The following is a 19,860-nucleotide window of genomic DNA, read 5'->3' as shown; positions in this document are numbered from 1 at the left end:
AAGGATCAACGTCTAAAATGTGCAAATAAAACTGGCAAAACAAAAAAACTTGTTCAAACACTTTTTTATTAGTTAAAAAAAAAAGAAAATTTCCACGATACCTAGAGATCCCAAGTGCCAGTGCAGATGGACGTGATACACGGATCAGTGAGTCTGACCAAATCACGCAAAGCGAGCGGGTCGGGAAGCCACGAGGGAGGTGGGGAAGGACACACACATCCTGGTACACGGCTGCACTTTACTTACTATCAGAGGAGCCTGGCTTACGTATATTGTACGATTGGTTTATGAGGGAGGTGAAAGACTACAGAGCTGAATGCAGTTAGTCTGTGGAGAGCGGGATTTTCCTGTTGTAGTGTCAGCTAATATTTCCATGTATGCTCTTGGAATGCCTTCTTTTGAGCTAGAAGTCCCTAAGTTCATTAATTGCCTTCATTTTCACCCTGTGAGAGAAGACAGACAGGAAAACAGTTAAATATTTCCAGTAGAAAACATATATAAATAAAATCAGGAGAAAAATCAGTCCTGGTAGTGACTGCATAAAAACCCATAAACAACATCATAACAATGACTGTACGTGGTGCAGAAAATAAATGAATTATCCCTTCCTTCTGGGAACCAGCCACACTCCCACTCAGACCTCCGGAGAAAATGAGGGTGTGATTTCGCATGTGGTGGTAGTTGAGCTAACGCGGGGCCGGGCTGCCACCGGCAGGACTGCCCTGCTTTCTGCTGCCGGGTCTGCCTCCCGCCCCGAAGCACAGCCTGACATTAGCACTTGTGCAGCCATGAAGTCAGTCGGATTAGCAGGGTTCATTTTTGGGACGCGCAAGTGCTAGCACCAGCACCAGGGGGGCGATGGCTGGCAGAGGCTGGCAGGTGCAAGCTGAGACTTTTGGGAGCTTCAGGCACGGCGAAAACAGTCTGAGCTTCAGAGACGCTGAAAACTGGGGAGTACGGGTGCATGTGGTACCGCAGGGCTGGCGGAGTGGGCAGCCAAAGGCCTTAGCACTGAAACTGTAAAGGAAATTCCGTGTTGGGCAATAAGAGGTCGTCCTCCCAGAGACAGACATCTGATCCAGGGCTTCAAAAGGACATTGCAGGTAGAATAGATCAAAAATTAAAAGAACTAATTTAAATACAGAAAAATCTATACAAAAAATCTAGCTTGTTATCTAAAAATCTGTAGAAAAATCTAACTTGTTACCTAAAGCTCTTCTAAAGCATGGCTGTAACCAGGGAAAAGCTATTCCATGTCATGATAAAACCATAGGATAACATTAACTATTATATGCACATTTACATGCCGAAATCAAGCAGCAGTTTAGTCTGTCCGATCTGTCACTCATGGCAAATTCTTGGTCCCGAAAAAGGAAGTGGCAAGAGTGAGAACCCATGAGCTCAGGTTTTGTCAAACAACTCCTGAAAATGGGAAGACTGCTGGGTTCCACGTGCAGCAGATCTAAGATCACAGGAAGCAAAGGGGAAATGGTCCTGGGGAAAACCAGTAACCCAGAAAAAGCCCACGCGCGGTCTCAAGAGCCTGGGGACGCAGGACAGTCACGGCTGTGGCATCACCTTACCTCTCCGCTGCCGCCTGTGCTTGCTGCTGGGGCCCCCTCTCCCGCCGCCCCCGGCTGCTCGGGCGGCTGCGGCGCAGCCAGGTCCTCCTGCCAAGTCACAAGCGAGATGTTTGTCCTTAACAGCACATGCAGAGTCATCACCCTAATCTCAGACTATTTGAGCAGACTGCGCAAAATGGGTTTGAGCATTACACGCGCAAATGAAATACCAGGTTTAATAGAGGGCAAATATTGCTCAAAATCCATTTTTTGCGCAGTTTGTTAGAGCAGATGTCTATGAGAAAGCAATGCAATTTCTTACAGCCTCGTTTAGGTCTTTTTCATACAGCAAATCAGTTCTTTTTCTGAAGTTTTCTTTCCTGTTACTGAGACCAAACAGAGTTTTGACTCCTTCAGTGTGAAGGAATTTGGGAGCAACAAGTAAATTCACCTGTAGTAAGATAGATTATGCCTAACCTTTCTCTACATTATCTTACTCACCCTAAGCACTCATTGCATAGACTGATACTAATTTCAGATATAGCAATATTGTGGTGGCATTTACGGCATGCCTCAGATAAAATTTCATTATCAAAGGATAAGCTTTCCTTTGTGTTTGAAGTCCAAGCATTTTCACAAGCACTTTGGGCTCTTTTAGCCACTTCCCCACACCTTTCAGCTACCTTCCTATTCAAAGAAGAGGAGAAAAGATTATATTACCAGGCAATTACTTCAATCATGATTTTGCCACATGGGAAAAGAAGGCAAAAATCCTGACCATAGTGGGTGTGCCCAGGAGATGGACAGAAAGCAGAAATGCACCTTTGTGGAATCCGTCAGCAAGAGCAGGGGGAAGCAGAAATAGCGAGACCTCTATAGTCCAGCCCTAAATCACCAGGGAACTCTCCTAAAATTACAAAGCTTCTCTATTCCCTTTGAGTGCACGTGCCCAGCAGTATCCCTGAATTTTCACTCTCTTCTCCCACATGAAGTCAGGGCCACCGTAGAAGGAACCTGAGACACATATATTACGTAAAGGGAAAGTCAATCTTGCACGGAAGGGAGAGATATCATTTGAATTTCAATATTTTGGAAACACGAGGCCATCACTTTCCCTGGTGCCAACTGTTGATGCAGTGCAAATCAAATGTCCCTGTCAAACCTACTGTAAACAGAACTTTATGCTCTATGTGTTTTGGGGGACTCCACTCTTCATTTTCATGCGTGTCCTTATTTTCCTGTCCAGTCACAACTGTTCTCGTCAGTAGGAGAACACCCTTGCTGCTTTTGGGACTGAATTAGGGAAGAAGAGGTCAATGCGAAATAAAAAGGAAAAAATAGACATATTTCACAGAGTTATATAGATATAAGGTAGATCCCATGAAAATTTAAGCTGGAAATTGGACTTCAGAACCATTTTTGGCAGGAAGGGGAGCCTGGAGATGGAAGCACCAGAACCCGGTTGTCCTGCCATAGGCTTCCTGCTCTCCACGTAAGCTACCATAAGAGATCAATCCACCAAAGAAAAAAAATGGCCAAAATATTAGCCACAGCCCAGTACTGATGTCTGTCACAGCTCCCGGCATTCCCTTCACCTCCCTGATGAGAGTCAATTAGTTTGTTTAGAGAGAGAGCCATGCACTCGGGGCATCTCCATATGAAAAGCAGTGGGATTCCCCCCCCCGCCCCCCCCCCAAGAAACATGCCCTTAATTTGCATTGCATTGTTGGCTGAAATGATTCTTGCTAGCATCAGCCTGATCTGTGTTAAGCAAGCCCAGGTAACCTGATGACATCAAGTTGTGCACATCACAGAGACCAGTTCCTGGTCTCCAGTTCCTGGCGCAGCAGGGACCTGAGGCTGCTGGGGACAGGGCACCGCTCTGACGGAGCCACTTAGCCACAGCCTTTCCGAAACAAGTGAGCTCTCCTGTTGTCAGCAAACAGAACTCACTGCTCTGAATTTATGGAGGCTGATCTGGCCTCAGGATCCAGCCTGCGGCTTTAAAACACTTTACATGCTATAGGGCCATATAAAACTGACTACACCTTATAACTCAACAGCGCACATTAGGTCAAAGCAGGTAAGTAGCCTCAAATTGTATATTGAAGCTTTACAAGCAGTTTTTTGGACTGTTAGGTGGAAAGAAAAGAAACCTGCAATGCAAGCCAATGACAATAGCTGTGACAGCAGGCGCTTCGTAGGTTTTTTGCAGGTGGGGTTACCAGCTGCTGTGTGAAATCGTGAACGTGAATCAAAGGCGACTGCCTAAGGCACTGAGTGCATTGGGAAAACTGGGGGACAGCTCACAGGAACACAAAGACAAGTGCAGTGCACTCCACCTTTCTACAGGGCATGATCACCTACTCTTCTTGTGGGCAGGGAGCTCAGCTCTGGTAGATGTGGAAACACTCATGGAAAAGGGCATCGCTTCCTCAGGACATTGCATCCGAGCATGATGGATGGGCTGAAGAATGCCTGTTCAGCTATTGTGCTGCTTATTATATCCCTTAAAACATGCTGTCTGCCAAGACTCTGCTCCAGAATGATAAAAGTGACTGATCCACCTATTTTTAGAAAGGGAAGCATGTTTCTGGAGCGTGTTTCTAAACTGTGGTGGAGGAACCAGCACAATCACAGGATGAAGAGGTGTCAGGCGTGTTAGGGATGTCGTCTCACAGCCTTTTTCTCACGCGCTTCCCACCCTGCCCAGAGTAGTGAGCACGAGATGAGGAAGGGCTGCATTCCTTAGCTGGGTGTTAGCTGCCTGGGGATTTCGGTGACTAGTCAGGAAAACAATATACAGAGGAGGACCATGTGATGTAAGGGTCTTCACTTTGGATGAAGAGCCAGAAATTCCTGGGTACCCACCCCAGCTACGACACTGACTCACAGCGTGATGCTGGGCAAGAAAGCAAGGGTGAAAATCCAGCTTCTCTGGAAGACAGCAGGAACTTTGCCATTACTTTCAGTGTTCATCTTCTCATTAAAAGGGATAAAACGTTCTAAGGGAAAGGCATGTTGCAACCATGAAGTAATTAGTAACGCTCCTCCTGCTCTTAAATGGCAAGCAGATTTTTTTCCTGCCTCAGAAATCATGTATTGTCTTAGAAAAAGTATTTAAAATTAAAAAAAAAAAAAGATTTCGTTTCTTCTGGGTTGTTTTCTTCTATTTGTTTTGGGGGGGTTGAATCTTTTTGGCTAGAGAAGAGAGAAAAATGAAGTAGTTTAACATAATAGTTAAGTGAAACACAAGACCTTAGAACTCATGACAGGAATATTACACAAGTTTTTAAATATTTTTTTATATATATATAAATATATTTGTATATAGAATATATATATACTATAGAAGATTTACATATATATATAATAGAATATTTCAGTAGGGTTATGAAACATAGTTACATATTCAGATATCACTAATGAAAACCTCAACAAATTAGGACCTGCCATTTATAAAAATATTCCTGTGCAACGTTAAGAGGTCTTAAATAGAGCGTACTATAGGCTTCTGGGTTCAGATATTTTAATGTTTTTTAAAAATAGATTTTAAAAGTCCGCAGATTTTGAAAAAAAAAAAAAAAATTACGATTTGATTCTTCAGATTTCTCAATTTCACAGGTTCTATGAAATTCCCTTGTTCAGCTCAGCGACCGTGTTGCATGTTCCGCTAGCTGAGTCTATACGTGAAATGGAATTTATATTTTTATCCATATTATGTTATAGGCCAGCGGGTTTTTTTCGCCATCCCCAAAAATTCTGAGATAAACAACCTTATCGGGATTATCTTCCTTATCTAACAGAGAAAGCATGCAGAGTCTAAATGTTGGATGCTGGAACATCACTCATCAAAAACTCAACAAATTCAGTGGCAAGCAAGATTTCTTTTTTTCTTATTATTATTTTAAGGCTGTAAAACCAGAGAGGTCCACTGGCAACCTAATCTGTTACAAATTTAACAGCCCACAATGGGACATCAGTTGCATAAGGCAGAGAAAGGTTTAGCCTCCTGTAATGCTCTTGACCTTGGGTACTGGAGCAAAAGCAATGCTATTTGGCAGTATCCCCAAACCACTCCCTTGTAAACCCTCAGGCAACCTGACAGGTCCTATGGACAGGCTGTCCTGGATGGGTTTCGGGCTGAATGTGCTCGGAGTGATGCTGACAGCTCTAAGAGGTCAACCCGCGATTAAAGTGAGTGGACCCACCGACAGGACAGACAGACAGGTGCGGAGGATTCCTGTCTTACCCTACAAATCCAGGGGGACTCTTGGGGTAGCTTTGTTTTCATCCAGCTTACAGACAGACTTTCTTAGGGTTTCCTAGAGCTGCCAATACAAATAATACATATTTAATAATGGTTACATTATTATCCTACAGGATTACTGGGGCACAGCCTCTAGCCATGAAGCACACACACAGTCCTGTAGACTTCAAGGCTTCACCAGTGCCACTAACTCAGTTATTCTGCATGTGAAAAATGTATGCCTGGATGCACTAATGAGACTGAAAGGGAAGCACAGAAAAGGTGCCTGTAGACAGAGTACCCCACGCCATGCTGCTTTTGCAGTCTCCCCTGCTCCTTGGGATGCTGAAAGATACCACCAGGATGCATCACTGCATCAGTGAAGTACAGCGAAGCCTGAATACAAAGGATGAAGCTTGAATACAAAGGGGAGGAGTTCCAACTATTTATTCTACTTAATTGTAAGGTAGTTCAGCTGTTGATTTCCCTGCCCCTCCTGCTTCGCAGCTCTGCCTTCAGCGGCGTCTCAGATGCCCTTGGTTGCTCTCCCCTAAGTGGCACCCGCCCTGCCCAAACTAACTTAAACAGGGAGGTCACTCATCAGTTTCTGCTTCTGATTCCTTTGGTGTGACTGTCTTAGCGTCGGTGGCATCGCAGGGTTTAACTGAACACAATTAAGGCCATGAACGTCAACTGTTCGTATTCAAAATGTGCAGCGGTTATGAAAGCGATAAGCTGCGGTACGGGCATGGTACACGTGTGCTAGATCAAGCGCTGAGAGAAACGATGTGATCCAACAAACGCACCCAGCAGTTGTAGGTAACTGACAACTGCTCAAATAATTAATGGAGTGAAATAACAAAAAGATCAAACCCAATTCAAAATGACAGAGCCGTGAACTGACAACTAAACCATATAAAAACTGACAGGGCAAATAGATCTAAAGGGAAGCTCTAGGTGGAGGGCATGGGGAAGCATCAGCTACTGGGGAAACTCCTTCAGTCCCCAAGGGGCATTTTGTGAGTGTGTGTGTGTGTGCGTGCGTGTACGTACATGTGCTTGTTCCCAACCACGTGGTGTCTGCAATGCAGCAAACTTTGTGCTGTGTCATGCAGACGAAGAATTAATCCTCTTCTAAGACAGGGATATCTAGTGGGTGGTTATCTTACTGAAATCCCTTAACGTCCACCCCAGGGACTGGGATGGGTGCAGAGCCACAGACAGAACACATTACTGATGGGTCTCATTCCTTTTCACATCAGAAAAATTGTGGAAGATTTATAGCCTTCTCACTTACGTATTTTTTACTTAATACTTAGAACCTCCTCCAAATCAGTCAATACTTTCTTGTACTCAGCTAGCAACGACCAGGTCTGTGCCAAAGCCCTACTAGGCGATGCCAATGCTACTCAAGGTTGCTCTCGTCTGGTGCTTGGCACCCCTCTGTAGGCGTAAAGTTACTTCAGCCCCATTTCCGCCTGCCTGGCTCTGAGTGCTCCCACTGAGGACAGCAAGGAGCAGCGGGCTGCCAACTCCCAACGTGTGTCCACGTTTCAGTGCCTGCCATGTTCCGCGAAGGGCTGGCTTCTTCCCTGTGGCCAAAGTTGCCATCTGATACACCCGCAGAGCTCAAACACCCCACAGCTGCCGCCCCGAGCAAAACTTAATCCAGAATCCTTAGAGTTCCCCACTCCTTGCTAGTATGTGCCTGGGCTGATCCCAGCTGTCAAGCGCACAGATTAAATGTCAACAAGCTCTCCGTCATTGATATTAATACTGGGAACGCTGAGCTGGGGACATGCCTCCTAGGCCACTTGAGTCCCCAGATTCGAGTCATCCTGTAGCACTGCTCAGTGCTTACCATGCATTTACGAAGATCCCTGGTGCTTTCAACAATCCCTCTATAAAGTCAGCAGGGAACAATATTGGAGACAGTTGAAAACAAAAAGCAAATTGTGCAGCACAATAGGAGAAGATCTGGAGAGAAAACAGCTGGTGCCAACAGCCCAGCACAATCCCTCGACTCCTTTCAGGGCCCTCCCTCCAGAGCAGCTTTGGCCCCATGGCCATTGACCATTAGCAGTTGGGATGCACTCGGAGCTCCATCTTCCGTGTCGTTGCTACCCAAAAGGCATCTAGTGGATGCAACTGAAATATGGTGAGTGAGAATGACTAGAAGATTTGCACTCCTAATTTAAGCCGAGGTAAAATGCTGGAGTAGATAACCCCTTTCTCACAGGAACAAACATTTTTCTGAATTAATTTCTTCCGTGACTTCTTTTGCCTTGCTTTTCTCCTGTTCTCATTCTGTTGCCCACCTCTGCTATTTGGCATGACACCATGATATTGTATCCAAAGTAGTTTCCTGGCTCCCTCATTTAGTCTGCCCTTTGGCACAGGACACATGCCACTTTTTTATTTCTTGATCAATCCCCGTTTTAACTCTAAGCAGGCAGACATCGATGGAAGATGCCAGAATGACAGTTCAGATGCTTAATGCTTTAACCCTCTGGAAAACTCACAGCTTTTGTATGTTGCCTGCAGTCTGCATAACCCAGAACCGTTACTAGGGTGAAGGAGTCGCTGATTTTCTAAGTGACTGTTTGCACAAGGATGGAAACAGATAATGTCAACAGGTTTGAGCTGTGAAATTACCACCTGTAAGTTGTAGCTCATCAGTCTCTGAGGGAAGGCTCTCACTTAGGACAAAAGGGGAAGAGAATTGCTGCTGCTGCTCAGTCCTTGCCAGAAAGGGAGACAGTTCGGTATCCACAGGACGGATTCCTGCCGTCAGCAAATTCCTGGCTCTCCTGGGTCAACTACCCCGTGCCAGGTCAGTCAAAAGGTAGGAGGGGGTAGTCTGGCCCCACGGAATTAGGACTCACTGTTTGCACTCCTGCAGCCTAACTGCTGTTGCCTGTGGGAATAGAGATTAATCTTATCCCAAGGGCTTAGCAGAACTTCTGTATCTGCCCTTTTCACATGCTTTCAGGAGGACATTTTGCGTCACTCGTAGCTGCTGTTCTCCTCTTTTGTTAGGCTATTCTCTCAGGATTTATATGTGTGTAGAAGTTTTGTTTCACATCACAATGTGTTTATGTGCAGGTCAGGAAATTCATCAGCCAACTGTCTGAACAATTAAAACAATTTTGGCCAGCCTTGCTTTGATTCTGGGTTTGGGTTTGTTGTGACTCATCTAGCTTGTGTCGCTATCAATGCTATCGACCACAGCTCTCTAAAGAGGGGAAACACAGCAGGGCTTACCAAAGAGCTGCCAAGTATTAGCCTCATGTACTGTACAAATGGTTGCTATTTGTTACCACTCCGTGAAAGCATCTTCTCTAATGATCAACTTGGCCTTCACAGGGAGCTGTTCTGCTCCTTCACATGCCCCTTAATCCCCTCACTTGAAGCAACCCAGTTTGTCAAATTAGGCTGGAGGACAGAAGACGCCTTGTCTGAATCTGGCTTAATCCGTGCACAATTTGGGTCACGCAGCCTTTATCAGCAAGCGCTTGGTTGTTGTCAAAAACAGTCCGAAGCAGAGCAGGTGGGTCAGGCTCGCTGCCGGGACGGGGCTTTGCCTGAATTGCTGCTGCCCTCTGCTGCCTGCGGAGCGGCCGGGGCCAAGGCTGGGTGCTGTGGCGAGGCCAAGCGCTGAGCTCCCGCTCCTTCACACCCAGCACACCCCAGAGCTCTGACTCCGGCCAGATGCTCACTGCAGCCTGGCTGTATTTCCACTCAAGTCCCTGGAAAAAATGCTTTTCTACACTCATAAGAAAACGTGGAGCCAGAATCTTGCCAGCAGTGCCCACTGACGGGACAAGATGCAATGGGCACAAATCAATTAACGTGTGTGCTGGTTTTGGCTGGGACAGAGTTAATTTTCTTCATGGTAGCTAGTATGGGGCTATGGTTCGGATTTGTGCTGGAAACCGTGTTGATAACACAGAGATGTTTTCGTTATTGCTGAGCAGCGCTTACACAGAGTCAAGGCCTTTTCTGCTTCTCACCCCACCCCACCAGCGAGGAGGCTGGGGGTGCAAAAGTTGGGAGGCGATGCAGCTTTGACAGCTGACCACAACTGACCAAAGGGCTATCCCACACCATATGACGTCATGCTCAGCATATAAAGCTGGGGGAAGAAGAAGGAAGGGGGGAACGTTCAGAGTGATGGCATTTTTCTTCCCAAGTAACCATTAGGCGTGATGGAGCCCTGCTTTCCTGGAGATGGCTGAACACCTGCCTGCCGATGGCAAGTAGTGAATGAATTCCTTGTTTTGCTTCGCTTGCACACATCGCTTTTGCTTTACCTATTAAACTGTCTTTATCTCAACCCACGAGTTTTCTCACTTTTACCCTTCTGATTCTCTCCCCCATCCCCCCAGGGGGGAGTGAGCGAGGGACTGTGTGGTGCTTAGTTGCCGGCTGGGGTTAAACCATGACAATGCATCCATCTGAACACAAGAAATCACTGCTTTTTTTCCTGTGAGGGTGGTCAAATGCTGACACAGGTTGCCCAGGGATATTGTTCAGTCTCTATCAATGGAGATACTCAAAACCCAGCTGGACATGGTTCTGGACAAGCTGCTCTCATTGAACCTAAGGGGATTGGACTAGATGATGCCAAGAGGCCCCTTCCAAACTAAACGATTCTGTGATTACATATTAAGCATTATATAATAACATTAAGCATTATATAAAAGCAGATATTGCTGAAAACCTCTCATTGAATAGGTAAAACCATCAACCGTAAATGTTTGCAGATATTTTAAGTGTTAGCCAAAGACAGCTCTTCTGTCCTGCACATCACCAAAGAAACAAACATACCTTTTTTACAACTCCTGTACTGGCCACGATGGTCTCTGCTCCTTCTACAGTCCTGTTTGCCACTGTGTTCACGCTGGCTACTACAGCTTCTCCCACCACATTGGCCTGCTCTTTGGTCTTCTCAGCAACTAGGATTTCAACAAAAGCAGAAAGTTAATGAGCTAGGCGCTGCCAAAAGGCTGCCAAATTCACTGGGACGATAAAATGGTTGCATCAAGGTAAGAGAAGAAATCAGCCCTGGTACAGTCCTTATTTGGATTTTTTATGAGATCATGTCTGAATTTAGATCATGCACATGTACAATCAGGGTTTCGTCTGACTCAAAATCCTGCTCAGAGAGCAACACTGCAGCCTGTCAGTCATTGCGGGCAACTGGAGAATGAAAAATTCACTGTAAGATACTAAGAGACAATTGTGCAAATAAGGTATTTTGCATTGCAGGCTGCATATGATCTCTCTCTGGGCACCTTCTGTTGGATTTAATACACCTGAGTAGCAAAAAAAAAAAAAAAAAAAAATTAGTAATTTAGTCATTAAATTCTCCAGGGAAAGGATCCATTCATCTCTCTTCAAGGCAGTTCAGAAGGCTGCCCAGCCTTGGAGCTTGGGATACCTAGAAAGATCCCTTTGGGTCCCTGACTCTGTGACTGCCTGACAGGAGTCTCCCAAAGACCACAGTTTTGGCCCGACAGGAACTGATGCAAGCAAATCCCCTCTGCATGCTGGGCAGCACGCTTGGCATTGTGAAATGTCTAAATTGCTGTGACTCATCCGAGTTTGCCAAGTGACGTTTGTTAGATTTTTTTGACCTGCTCTACTGATTAAATATTTTCTCCCATCCACATGCACTGCAAATGCCAGACCCTGAACCATCGCTCCTGGCAAGCATCCGCCATTCATCAAATGGAAGGTCAGTGGTGTCCCCCAGAGACCTGCCATCTGGCAGGAACGATGGCCCTATCAAGGTCCAGCAACACATCACAGATTTCCATATCCCTCTCAGGGCTGTGCTCTTACCTGAGGTCACACTTTGCACTACTCCTTCCTTGGTTTTGGTACCTGTGAAAGGAAACGCACAGTCCATCAGTGCTACCTGGCAAAGAACCCTCTGGTTTCTGGATGTGGGTGGCTTTCTGTTCTTACTAGGTGCGGTGGGGAGCTGTGGTGCTGCCAGCACCTCCTGCTAAGACACAAGCCTTTTGTAGAGCTGGCAGATGGGACCAGCTTCCTTCCTCAGTGAAGTCAAGGAGTACCTTTGTGTTGGGAGTTGGATAACTTCAACTACAAATTGTCTGGAGATGCCTAGACCTGAAAAATCTTGATTACAGCATACTGAAGTAGGAAAAATTGTCCCTGAAATATTTCCAAAATGAAAAGAACAGTTGAGCGGCGGTAAATCAATGTTAAGCTAATTGTAAAAATGAATGTTTATTAAGTGACCTGGTGAAATCTCACCTACTTCAGTCTTTCAAGTCGTGGAGTCCCACATGTGACTCCCCCCTGCCTTTCAGGAGGTTACTTGGCTGCAGTGGTCATTTAAAGCTTCATTCTACACCTCTAATAAAGACTCTGGAGAAACTTGAGGCTGAGTTTATAGAACAACCACCCTCCTACTACATACCTACTTACTAGATTCCCATTTTGGTGCCTCAGCCTAGGCTGTAAGTGCCTGCTCTCAGCGATACACAGAATGCAGATGTTTTTATCTGAAATTACGAAAGTACACCACATGTATGCTTGCATTGTAATTTATCTTGCCATTCTCAAGGCAGAAAAGCTAACAGGATATGAGGGCATTCAGTTTACAACACAAGTAGCCCTTAAGGAATAATTAGTCTCTGCGGTTTTCCTCCAAGCTTGAAGTGATCTGCTATACATCCCTTCTGTTTGTATACTGCAGCATGTATGTTAAATCATATGGTAGATGAGCAGCCCCCACAATAACTAGATGCTTTTTCACATTACAAAAAATAAGGGATCAAATTTATCTCTGTTGGAAGTTAAATAAACACATGCTAAAAGGTTCCACTGGTCCCACTTTACTGTATTTTGTAAATCATCTGCACCTATACAGGCTCTTTTCAACTTTCCCATGCTGATACAACAAAAGGATTTTTATGGCCAACTGTCAAAATGATAGAAAGAGAGAGCCAGTCAGATCTTTAACTCCAGAGGTACTGGAGCATCCATGGGTGTGGCAGGAGAAGTCAGCTACAAATCACATCTCGTTCTCATTAACAGCCTGAAAAGCAAAACAGGTGCATTGCCCTGATAACAGATCCAGCCCAGCTCTGTTCTGCCTGATACACGTTATGTATTATTGAATGTAATTCTCAATTGTTGATTTATTTTGGTGGCTGTAATGGTTGCCTGGGGCAGAACGAAGCTGTTCTGCTATGATATGCCCTCAACATTTCTCTCCACCCTCCCAAACTGTATTAAAACTGAAGACGTGAAATCTTTGTAGTTTATACTTGTTACTGCTATAAACTGCAATTCCTAATGATGCATATGATACATGTGTACTGCTGTAAACTGGATTTAATAATGACGCCCATGATATACAAATGTGTACAGAAGCACAGCAGTGAGCAGAGCAGATGCAAATCTCAAGCCATGAACGTGAGCTCCTGAACGGGCCAAATGCACACAGTCCAATTCAGATGCCATCCAGCTTCAGTTTCCCTCCCAGTGCCATTCCAGTAAAAGACTGCCACAATATTAATTTGACATACAAGATCTTTTCACAGCAGACACAGATGTCCAAGCTTAGCCCTTCTTTGCTGTTTTTTGGTCAAAGAGCAGTTGTTAGGTAAGCAAAGTATATAATTTGCTGTGCTAGCCTTGCATAGGTTTCAGTTTTGAAGTAAACATGCTTAGTGAGACAAGAGCTGTATTTCTGTATATTTTTTTACCAGACTTTTGATTTAAGACGACTATCTGGGCTCGATTCTTTTGCAGGGGGAGGGAGCGGGTGGGTGCCATATTTTCTGATGCAAAATAATTCCAGAAAGGAGGGATGCAGGTAAAAGAAAAATACCCAAAACCATTTCACGACAGAAGCAATGGCAGTGGGAAGAGCCACTGCTGGGGAGAGCTTGCCTCATCTTCCTAACCCAGTCTCCTGACCACACCCAATGACTCAGGCTCAGCATTCATCATGCACCACATGAAATCTGACCTTGCCAGCAACCAGCATCTGTTGAATCCAAAAGCAATCACCTGATGCTCAATCTCATTTCACTCATTAGTCCTTGCCTGCAGCTTGTGTACACAGAATTAAAAGTTCATGCATCCGGCCTCTTCTGAGTGCTATGAGTCATCTGCAAGAGCTTTGGTATCGCAAGGGTGCAACTGAGGTGGTGGAGCGCTGTGCAGTGGGAAAAGAGTTGTTGTAGAAAAGGATATCGTGATGTGCTGCAAGTCCTGCAGGAGTTCGTGCTGGGGTCACTGCGTTTAAGTAGAGCTTGGTGCGTTGGGGCTTTCTGCGACACGCGTGATTGAAAGATGCTCTGGAAAACTAGAAGTCCATTTTTTGTTGAGGCTTCCTGAATTATAGTATTAAACAGTACCTTATACTCAAAACTCTGATGCAGCTTTGCATTAACTTCATTAATTAACTTCAGCATCACTTATCCCCCTATTTAAGCCAAATAAAAAAGCCCATTGAATCAACTTCTGGATACAAATTAACTGTGCAAGAACCCACAGCCACTTCGGTATACCCAGAGGCTATTAGAATTTGGAGAGCAGACTGTGGTTTTACTAAGTGCAAAGGTGGCCCATGCTACAGGACTTCTCTCTCTTTTCATGCACCCTCTTCTCTACCCTACACGTTCAGCAAGCCACGCAACAGGGCAGGAGCACCCCACGCTCCTGGTGACTCCCCTGGCAATGGCAGCATCTCTAACCAGCCTAGCTGTGAACCGCATTGCAGTGCTAGCACAGGAGGGAGGCACCTCGGGCTCTGGCATGGGTGGTGGGAACTGAACCTGCGTGGCTCAGAGAGGAGGGAATGAGGTGGCTGCAGAGCCCCGATGACATCCGCTCCGAGCGGATGCCTCTGAATGAGCATTTTTTTCTCCTGGGGCAGCAGCAAGTGACTCACCAGATGTGGTGGTTGTGCCCAGACGTCTGGAATCCTCCTTGGAGAGTCAGTGATGAGTTAACACAAACCTCAATAAAAGTCATGGATCCACTTAATCCATCCTAGGCATTGGGGTTCACCCCCCTTCGCCCTTTCCTGACTTTCTGAAAAGACCCTCAAGCTTTTATACAAGTATTATTTTCTCCTAGCATCCAAAAATTCAGGTTGCATCACACAACGTTCCAGACCAAGCTGCTAGGATAGGGCTCTGCAAAGGAAGAAGCAAGGAAGGAAGAGTTCAGGTCTCTGATTAACCCTTCATGTGTCACAGAGTGAGAAAAGGTGGCACAGACAACATACTAATCACTCCAGTTTTAATTGATATACCTGGTCTCCACCTTCTCTATTTAAAAATCAGTTCTCTGAGCTAATCAGCATCTGGCCTTTACTTTTCCTGCCTGTGAAAGACTGAATATTCCCCAAAGGGCTGAGCATCCCCTGGGATGCAACAGGAACTGAATCAGCCCCAAGGCAAAGCACTATCCAGTGCGTGACAGGGCAGAAATGGGTGGTATACCAAAAAACCCAACAAACCAAAACAAAAAAAGAAAAGGAGAAAGCACTTCATCTTCACCTTGATCCTCATTTGATCCTCATTCAGAGACTTAGGTTTTAAGAAGGCTTTTAGAAAACTTTATGGAAAAGGTTAAAACCTCATGAGCAGACTCTGTACCTCATGGCTGTGCAGAAATGAAAAACAGGTCACAGTATGGAGACTTACAACGTGACTGAACAGAGATGTGAGGAATTATGTATAAAAATTGGGAATAATCCTTTCTGACATCGCTCAAATCAGGAAGCAGCCGGAGCAGTAGAGATGCCACAATGTGACACCTAGATGTGTCATTTCACAGGCTGGTGTTTCAGTTACTGTGGTTAGTTTAATTATTTACAGGGATGCTGTTTACCTTCTATCTTGCGAGTCAGCTTCACATTGAAATGTGAACTGTTACATATGTTCATTCACAGTATGCCAATAGTTGAGTGTTTAAAATTTCAGGAAGAAGACATTACCAGATCTGCTACACAAAATTTGTAATTCCTTTGTAATTTACAAATAAATATCCGTAGCTATTGTCAATATGACTGTTTTAAATATAGTAGCTACATACAGCTGTGGATGTTGCAGCATGACAGCAGGAAGAGCCTGCATGTAAAATTACCCACTAAAAAACCCCCTCATTCCCACATCTAGCAAACATAAAAAGCTGTGAGGTGCAGTAATCAGCACCGAGGTAATCAGTCTTGGGAACCTAAGACTTCATAGATTTTATAGTATCTGGACTATCTCACCATCCAGCCATATAATTATATGCGCTAGATAGTGGAGATAGTGGGTTTCGAGGGTGACCTTGAAGGGGAGGTTTCTGAAACAGCACATTAACTGTGAGAGAGGTCTCTTGCAGGGCATCAGGTGTGCTGTTTTCCAGATCCTATCCTTTAGGCAAAATGAATTCGGGTGTCTTGTAAAGCAAGGTTAACGTGCGCATGCAGAACAAAACAGGTCAGTGAATAGGAGAAGGATTGCAGGACAAAACAGTATGTTTGTGGGGAAACAGATGCATCCTGCAATCCCTACTTAATAACGCTGCTGGGTCCTCTCAAGGACCTCATCAGCGCGTCTCTCGCAGCGTGGAGGTGAGGTGGAGATCAGCAGTGCTTGGTTGCCTGGAGAGTGAGTGACTCGCCCTGCAAAGAACCAGTGAATAGCAGAAACCTTCCACCTGGGCATACGCTCCTTAGCATTGCGTTAGTGCTGCCTCCCCTGAAGTGGTGGCTGGTTTTACGTCTAATTTGCAGTTGGGGACACTGAGGCACAGGGAGGATGTTTCATACCAGGCTTACACAGCCACTCTGTGACAGAGCTGAGGATGTTATCCAGACCTCCTGATGTTCACTCCCAAGCTTTAGCCACAATATAATTTCCCCAGACTTTCTTAGAGACAATCTATGCGTCAGTTCATGCTCAAATGTAGATTGAAAATAGTTCTCTCTTACCTACATACATCACCCCTTCTTTAGTCTTCTCTGCAGCTTCCGTCACTCCCTGCTTGGTCTTTTCTGCAGCAGCCACCACACCTTCTTTAGCGATGGAGAAACCTTTCTTAAAGACATCCATTCTTGTTGCTTGCTAGGGTATGACCTGGATGATCTGAGTGAGGGACAGCAGCAAAAAGCAGCTCAAGACCGGGACTGCAATATGCAGCCTTACCCTTGGTGGATACTCGGTTTCTCTGCCAGTCTCTGTCTTTGCTCTTACTCCTCTGCTGGATGAAGGCAGTGTGGCAAACCTCACAGCCTTTGCCGGCTCTTATTGATGAAGTGCGCTGCAGCGTAGCCAATGCCTGTGAACAGCTGATACTGAAATATTAATGATATGGATCTGCTTGGGAAGATTTAAGAAGGGAGGGGGAGAGGAGGAAAAGGAGGACATCAGTAGGTAAGCGACTGTCTGGAAAATTTCCAGACAGATAAAGCTTTTAAAATATGCTGCAATGCTCTCACTCAAGGATGCTCTCAAGTGAAGAGGGAGACTTTGTATCTGAAGAGCTGAGTTCCTGAAAGGGCATTTCCCCAAGGCTGCAGCAGGAGGCACACACAAGCTCTCCTGGGCTCCCGGAGGCTGGAGAGCACGTAAAGTTGGTAGCATTTGTAGCAAACAAACAGGGTCAGGTTTCTTGATCTGGCAGTTACCAGAACCCATCCTGCACAAAACCATAACAAGAACATTATTTCTAGTAAATACTGAGAGAAAAAGGGAACCAGCTAGAGCTTGGTGCCTAAGTGAAGGGAGCTGGAAGTCCCACTTGCCATGTTTGTCAAATCTGAAGTTGGCCCCTCAAGGCATTTAGTATAAATTATGGGTTTTGCTCAGCTGCACATCCCGTTACAATGGTTCATTTCTGAAAAATCAGATGCCTGTTGGGGGAAATCCTGTTTCCTATTTGTTTCTCTGAGTTGCTGTAGACAGAGCTCTGCTGCTGCAGAGTGAGACGATGTTTTACACTGACGTCATCGCTCACGTCGGAGGCCTGTGCTGCAGAGCACAGCGGGGAAAGAAAATCATCCAGCTGAGAACTGACTGGGGAAATCTTACAGTTTGCATAGAGGATCCATCCAGCCTCAAGGCCTCGCTAGGAAAAAATACCAAAATGTATGATCATTAATCACAGTTGGATATCCTAACGTGCTTAAAGTTAAACTCAAGCTAAATTGTTTTCTGAAGTAGACTCTGAGTGGCCCAAATCACAAACTGAAATTCAATGCAAGCACCCGTGAAAGCAATTGCTGGTGAAACAAAGTGATTATTTATTTTTATTATTATTTAATGGTGCCATACCTGAAACTATGGAAGCCATGGAGCACTGGTCTCCAAGCACAAACCCTGACCAGCTTTAGCTGCTTTTCCTTACCAGGCAAATAGAATATGAAATTCAGTCATGAAGTGTAGTGGTCCATAAGCCACTGATGCCACAAGTTATTAGCCTGGAAGGGTCAGATGAGGAATGACTAGAGAGAAAAAACAAAAGTCTGAATAAAAAATGACATGTCTGTACATTCATGCAGACGTGTACATAAGCATAGTTCATACTGTGGAAGTAAGTTTATTTCTTTAGTTTTTGGGAGTGTTTTTTACTCCATACTGAAACAATTGAAAGACTTTTGATCTGGAAAATAACATAAATATTTCTTCATCGTTCTCTCACAAATGGGTCTCCTTACTTATAAATGAAGAACAAATTTCCATTTGAGTGTAGAGGAGCCAAATCTCTGACAGACTAATAAACTTATCAATTGTTAATTAAAAAAAGTGCAAGATTCAGAGGAAGGCCATCACAACATACCAATTATTATAAGAGCTCTCATTATTGTAGACTGTTGCAGCAAAGAGTGAAAAAAGGTTTTTCTTACCATCTTTCAAAATTTTCTTTAGGTGGCTGATTGACCGCTATCCAAGGTGCACGGCTAGTGCTCGCTTCTGCTCCGAGTGTCTTCTTAAATTGAAGATATATGTGTCTTATTGTATCATACGACCAGTGGTTTAAGCTAGCTGCTCTCGGAGTCAGTCGCAAGACACCCATTGATTTCGTTAGGCACAGGTCAGGAGTCTTGTTTTTACTACATTTATTAAAATGTGAATTTGCCATCTTCAGGAATTGCTACCGGGCCCATTTGCCTTTTCACTAAGCTTTCAAAGAGCAGTAAAGCAAAGTGCAGCACTTCCCAGGGTTATGGGTTTTACTGGTATTTTCAGGAGAACGCCTAGCCTGATAAGGCTGAGCAAGAAGTGTATTTTGATTTTGTTAAGCTCTTGTTCTGCCATTGTGATTTGTACAATTGAATTCTACATATTTTGCATTGCTATAAAAGGTAACAAATATGCGAAATATCAAGCCATTCTGGGATGCGAAACATGAATCACCAGATTGAATTAGCCAGTACTCCAGTGGGATACTCCTTTCCTGCATTCTCCTCTCCCGATGACCTTCACGAAGAGCTCACAAGAGGCATTTAAATGCCGTTGGATCGCTCCCAAGGCAGTAGGCAGTTTGCACAGGCATTGTTTTACCTTGAAACCCTTTTAGGAAAGCTCTGGACTCAGGACAATGTCGTAGGTGATCTATAAAGGGCAAGCCTCAATAACAGCTCCTGAATGTTTGCCACCCGATGGCAACTGTGGTACCCTATTTCTATTCTAAGCAGAGGATTCAGTTCTGATTTGTTGCCAATCTTGCCTCGGACAAACCTAACAACAGGAGTTAATGTAAGCAACCTTAGCTTTCAGATTTTGCGAGGAACTCAAACTTTGTGCCGGTAAAACAACTTTTCCCTTGTATTAGGTAACATAATCAGCAGCTAAGGAGAAGCTCTCCCAGTGGGCAATTCAGAGAACCCAAGTTCCCATCTCACCTGGCAGCAACCTCTTTTTCTCTGTTATCTACCTTGGGACACTGGCGAGAAGTCAGTTAGGCTAGACATTAAGTTCACATTTTTTTCTATTGAGTTTCATTCATACCACTTTGCGAACAAATTTGTATCTCTCAAACATTTAGCTGATCTGCATAATAACA

At 44.8% G+C, this 19,860-nt stretch overlaps 1 protein-coding gene across 2 annotated transcripts; it reads right to left on the bottom strand.

The window, feature by feature from the left end:
• Positions 1-48: 48 nt before the first annotated feature.
• On the bottom strand, positions 49-18,739 carry SNCG (synuclein gamma). Of its 2 annotated transcripts, XM_087766451.1 has the most exons (6): positions 18,701-18,739; positions 16,787-17,143; positions 11,659-11,700; positions 10,642-10,769; positions 1,584-1,670; positions 49-443 (listed from the first exon to the last, which is right to left on the bottom strand). In XM_087766451.1, exons 2-6 carry the CDS (start codon positions 16,905-16,907, stop codon positions 423-425), a joined length of 399 nt encoding a protein of 132 aa, XP_087622577.1. In that variant the 5' UTR covers positions 16,908-17,143; positions 18,701-18,739; the 3' UTR covers positions 49-422. The 2 variants fall into 2 exon arrangements, with proteins under 2 accessions (XP_087622577.1, XP_009464222.1); XM_009465947.2 differs by lacking the exon at positions 18,701-18,739 and having other exon boundaries at positions 16,787-17,498.
• Between the last annotated feature and the right edge of the window lie 1,121 nt (positions 18,740-19,860).

This window comes from Nipponia nippon, unplaced genomic scaffold, assembly GCF_047370975.1.
Source record: "Nipponia nippon isolate SJK-2023a ecotype South Korea unplaced genomic scaffold, ASM4737097v1 scaffold_3, whole genome shotgun sequence".
In the NCBI taxonomy this organism is placed as follows: domain Eukaryota; kingdom Metazoa; phylum Chordata; class Aves; order Pelecaniformes; family Threskiornithidae; genus Nipponia; species Nipponia nippon.
The sequence above is the reverse complement of the archived record's forward strand: the minus strand, read 5'-3'. Positions and strand labels throughout refer to the sequence as shown.

Coding starts and splice junctions, on each gene's coding strand:
- SNCG (XM_087766451.1), bottom strand. CDS start 16,907: ATGGATGTCTTTAAGAAAGGTTTCTCCATCGCTAAAGAAGGTGTGGTG. Junction 11,701..16,786: donor AGAAGGGGTGATGTATGTAG/GTAAGAGAGAAC, acceptor TTCCTTTCACAG/GTACCAAAACCAAGGAAGGA. Junction 1,671..10,641: donor GTACAGGAGTTGTAAAAAAG/GTATGTTTGTTT, acceptor GTGACTTGGCAG/GAGGACCTGGCTGCGCCGCA.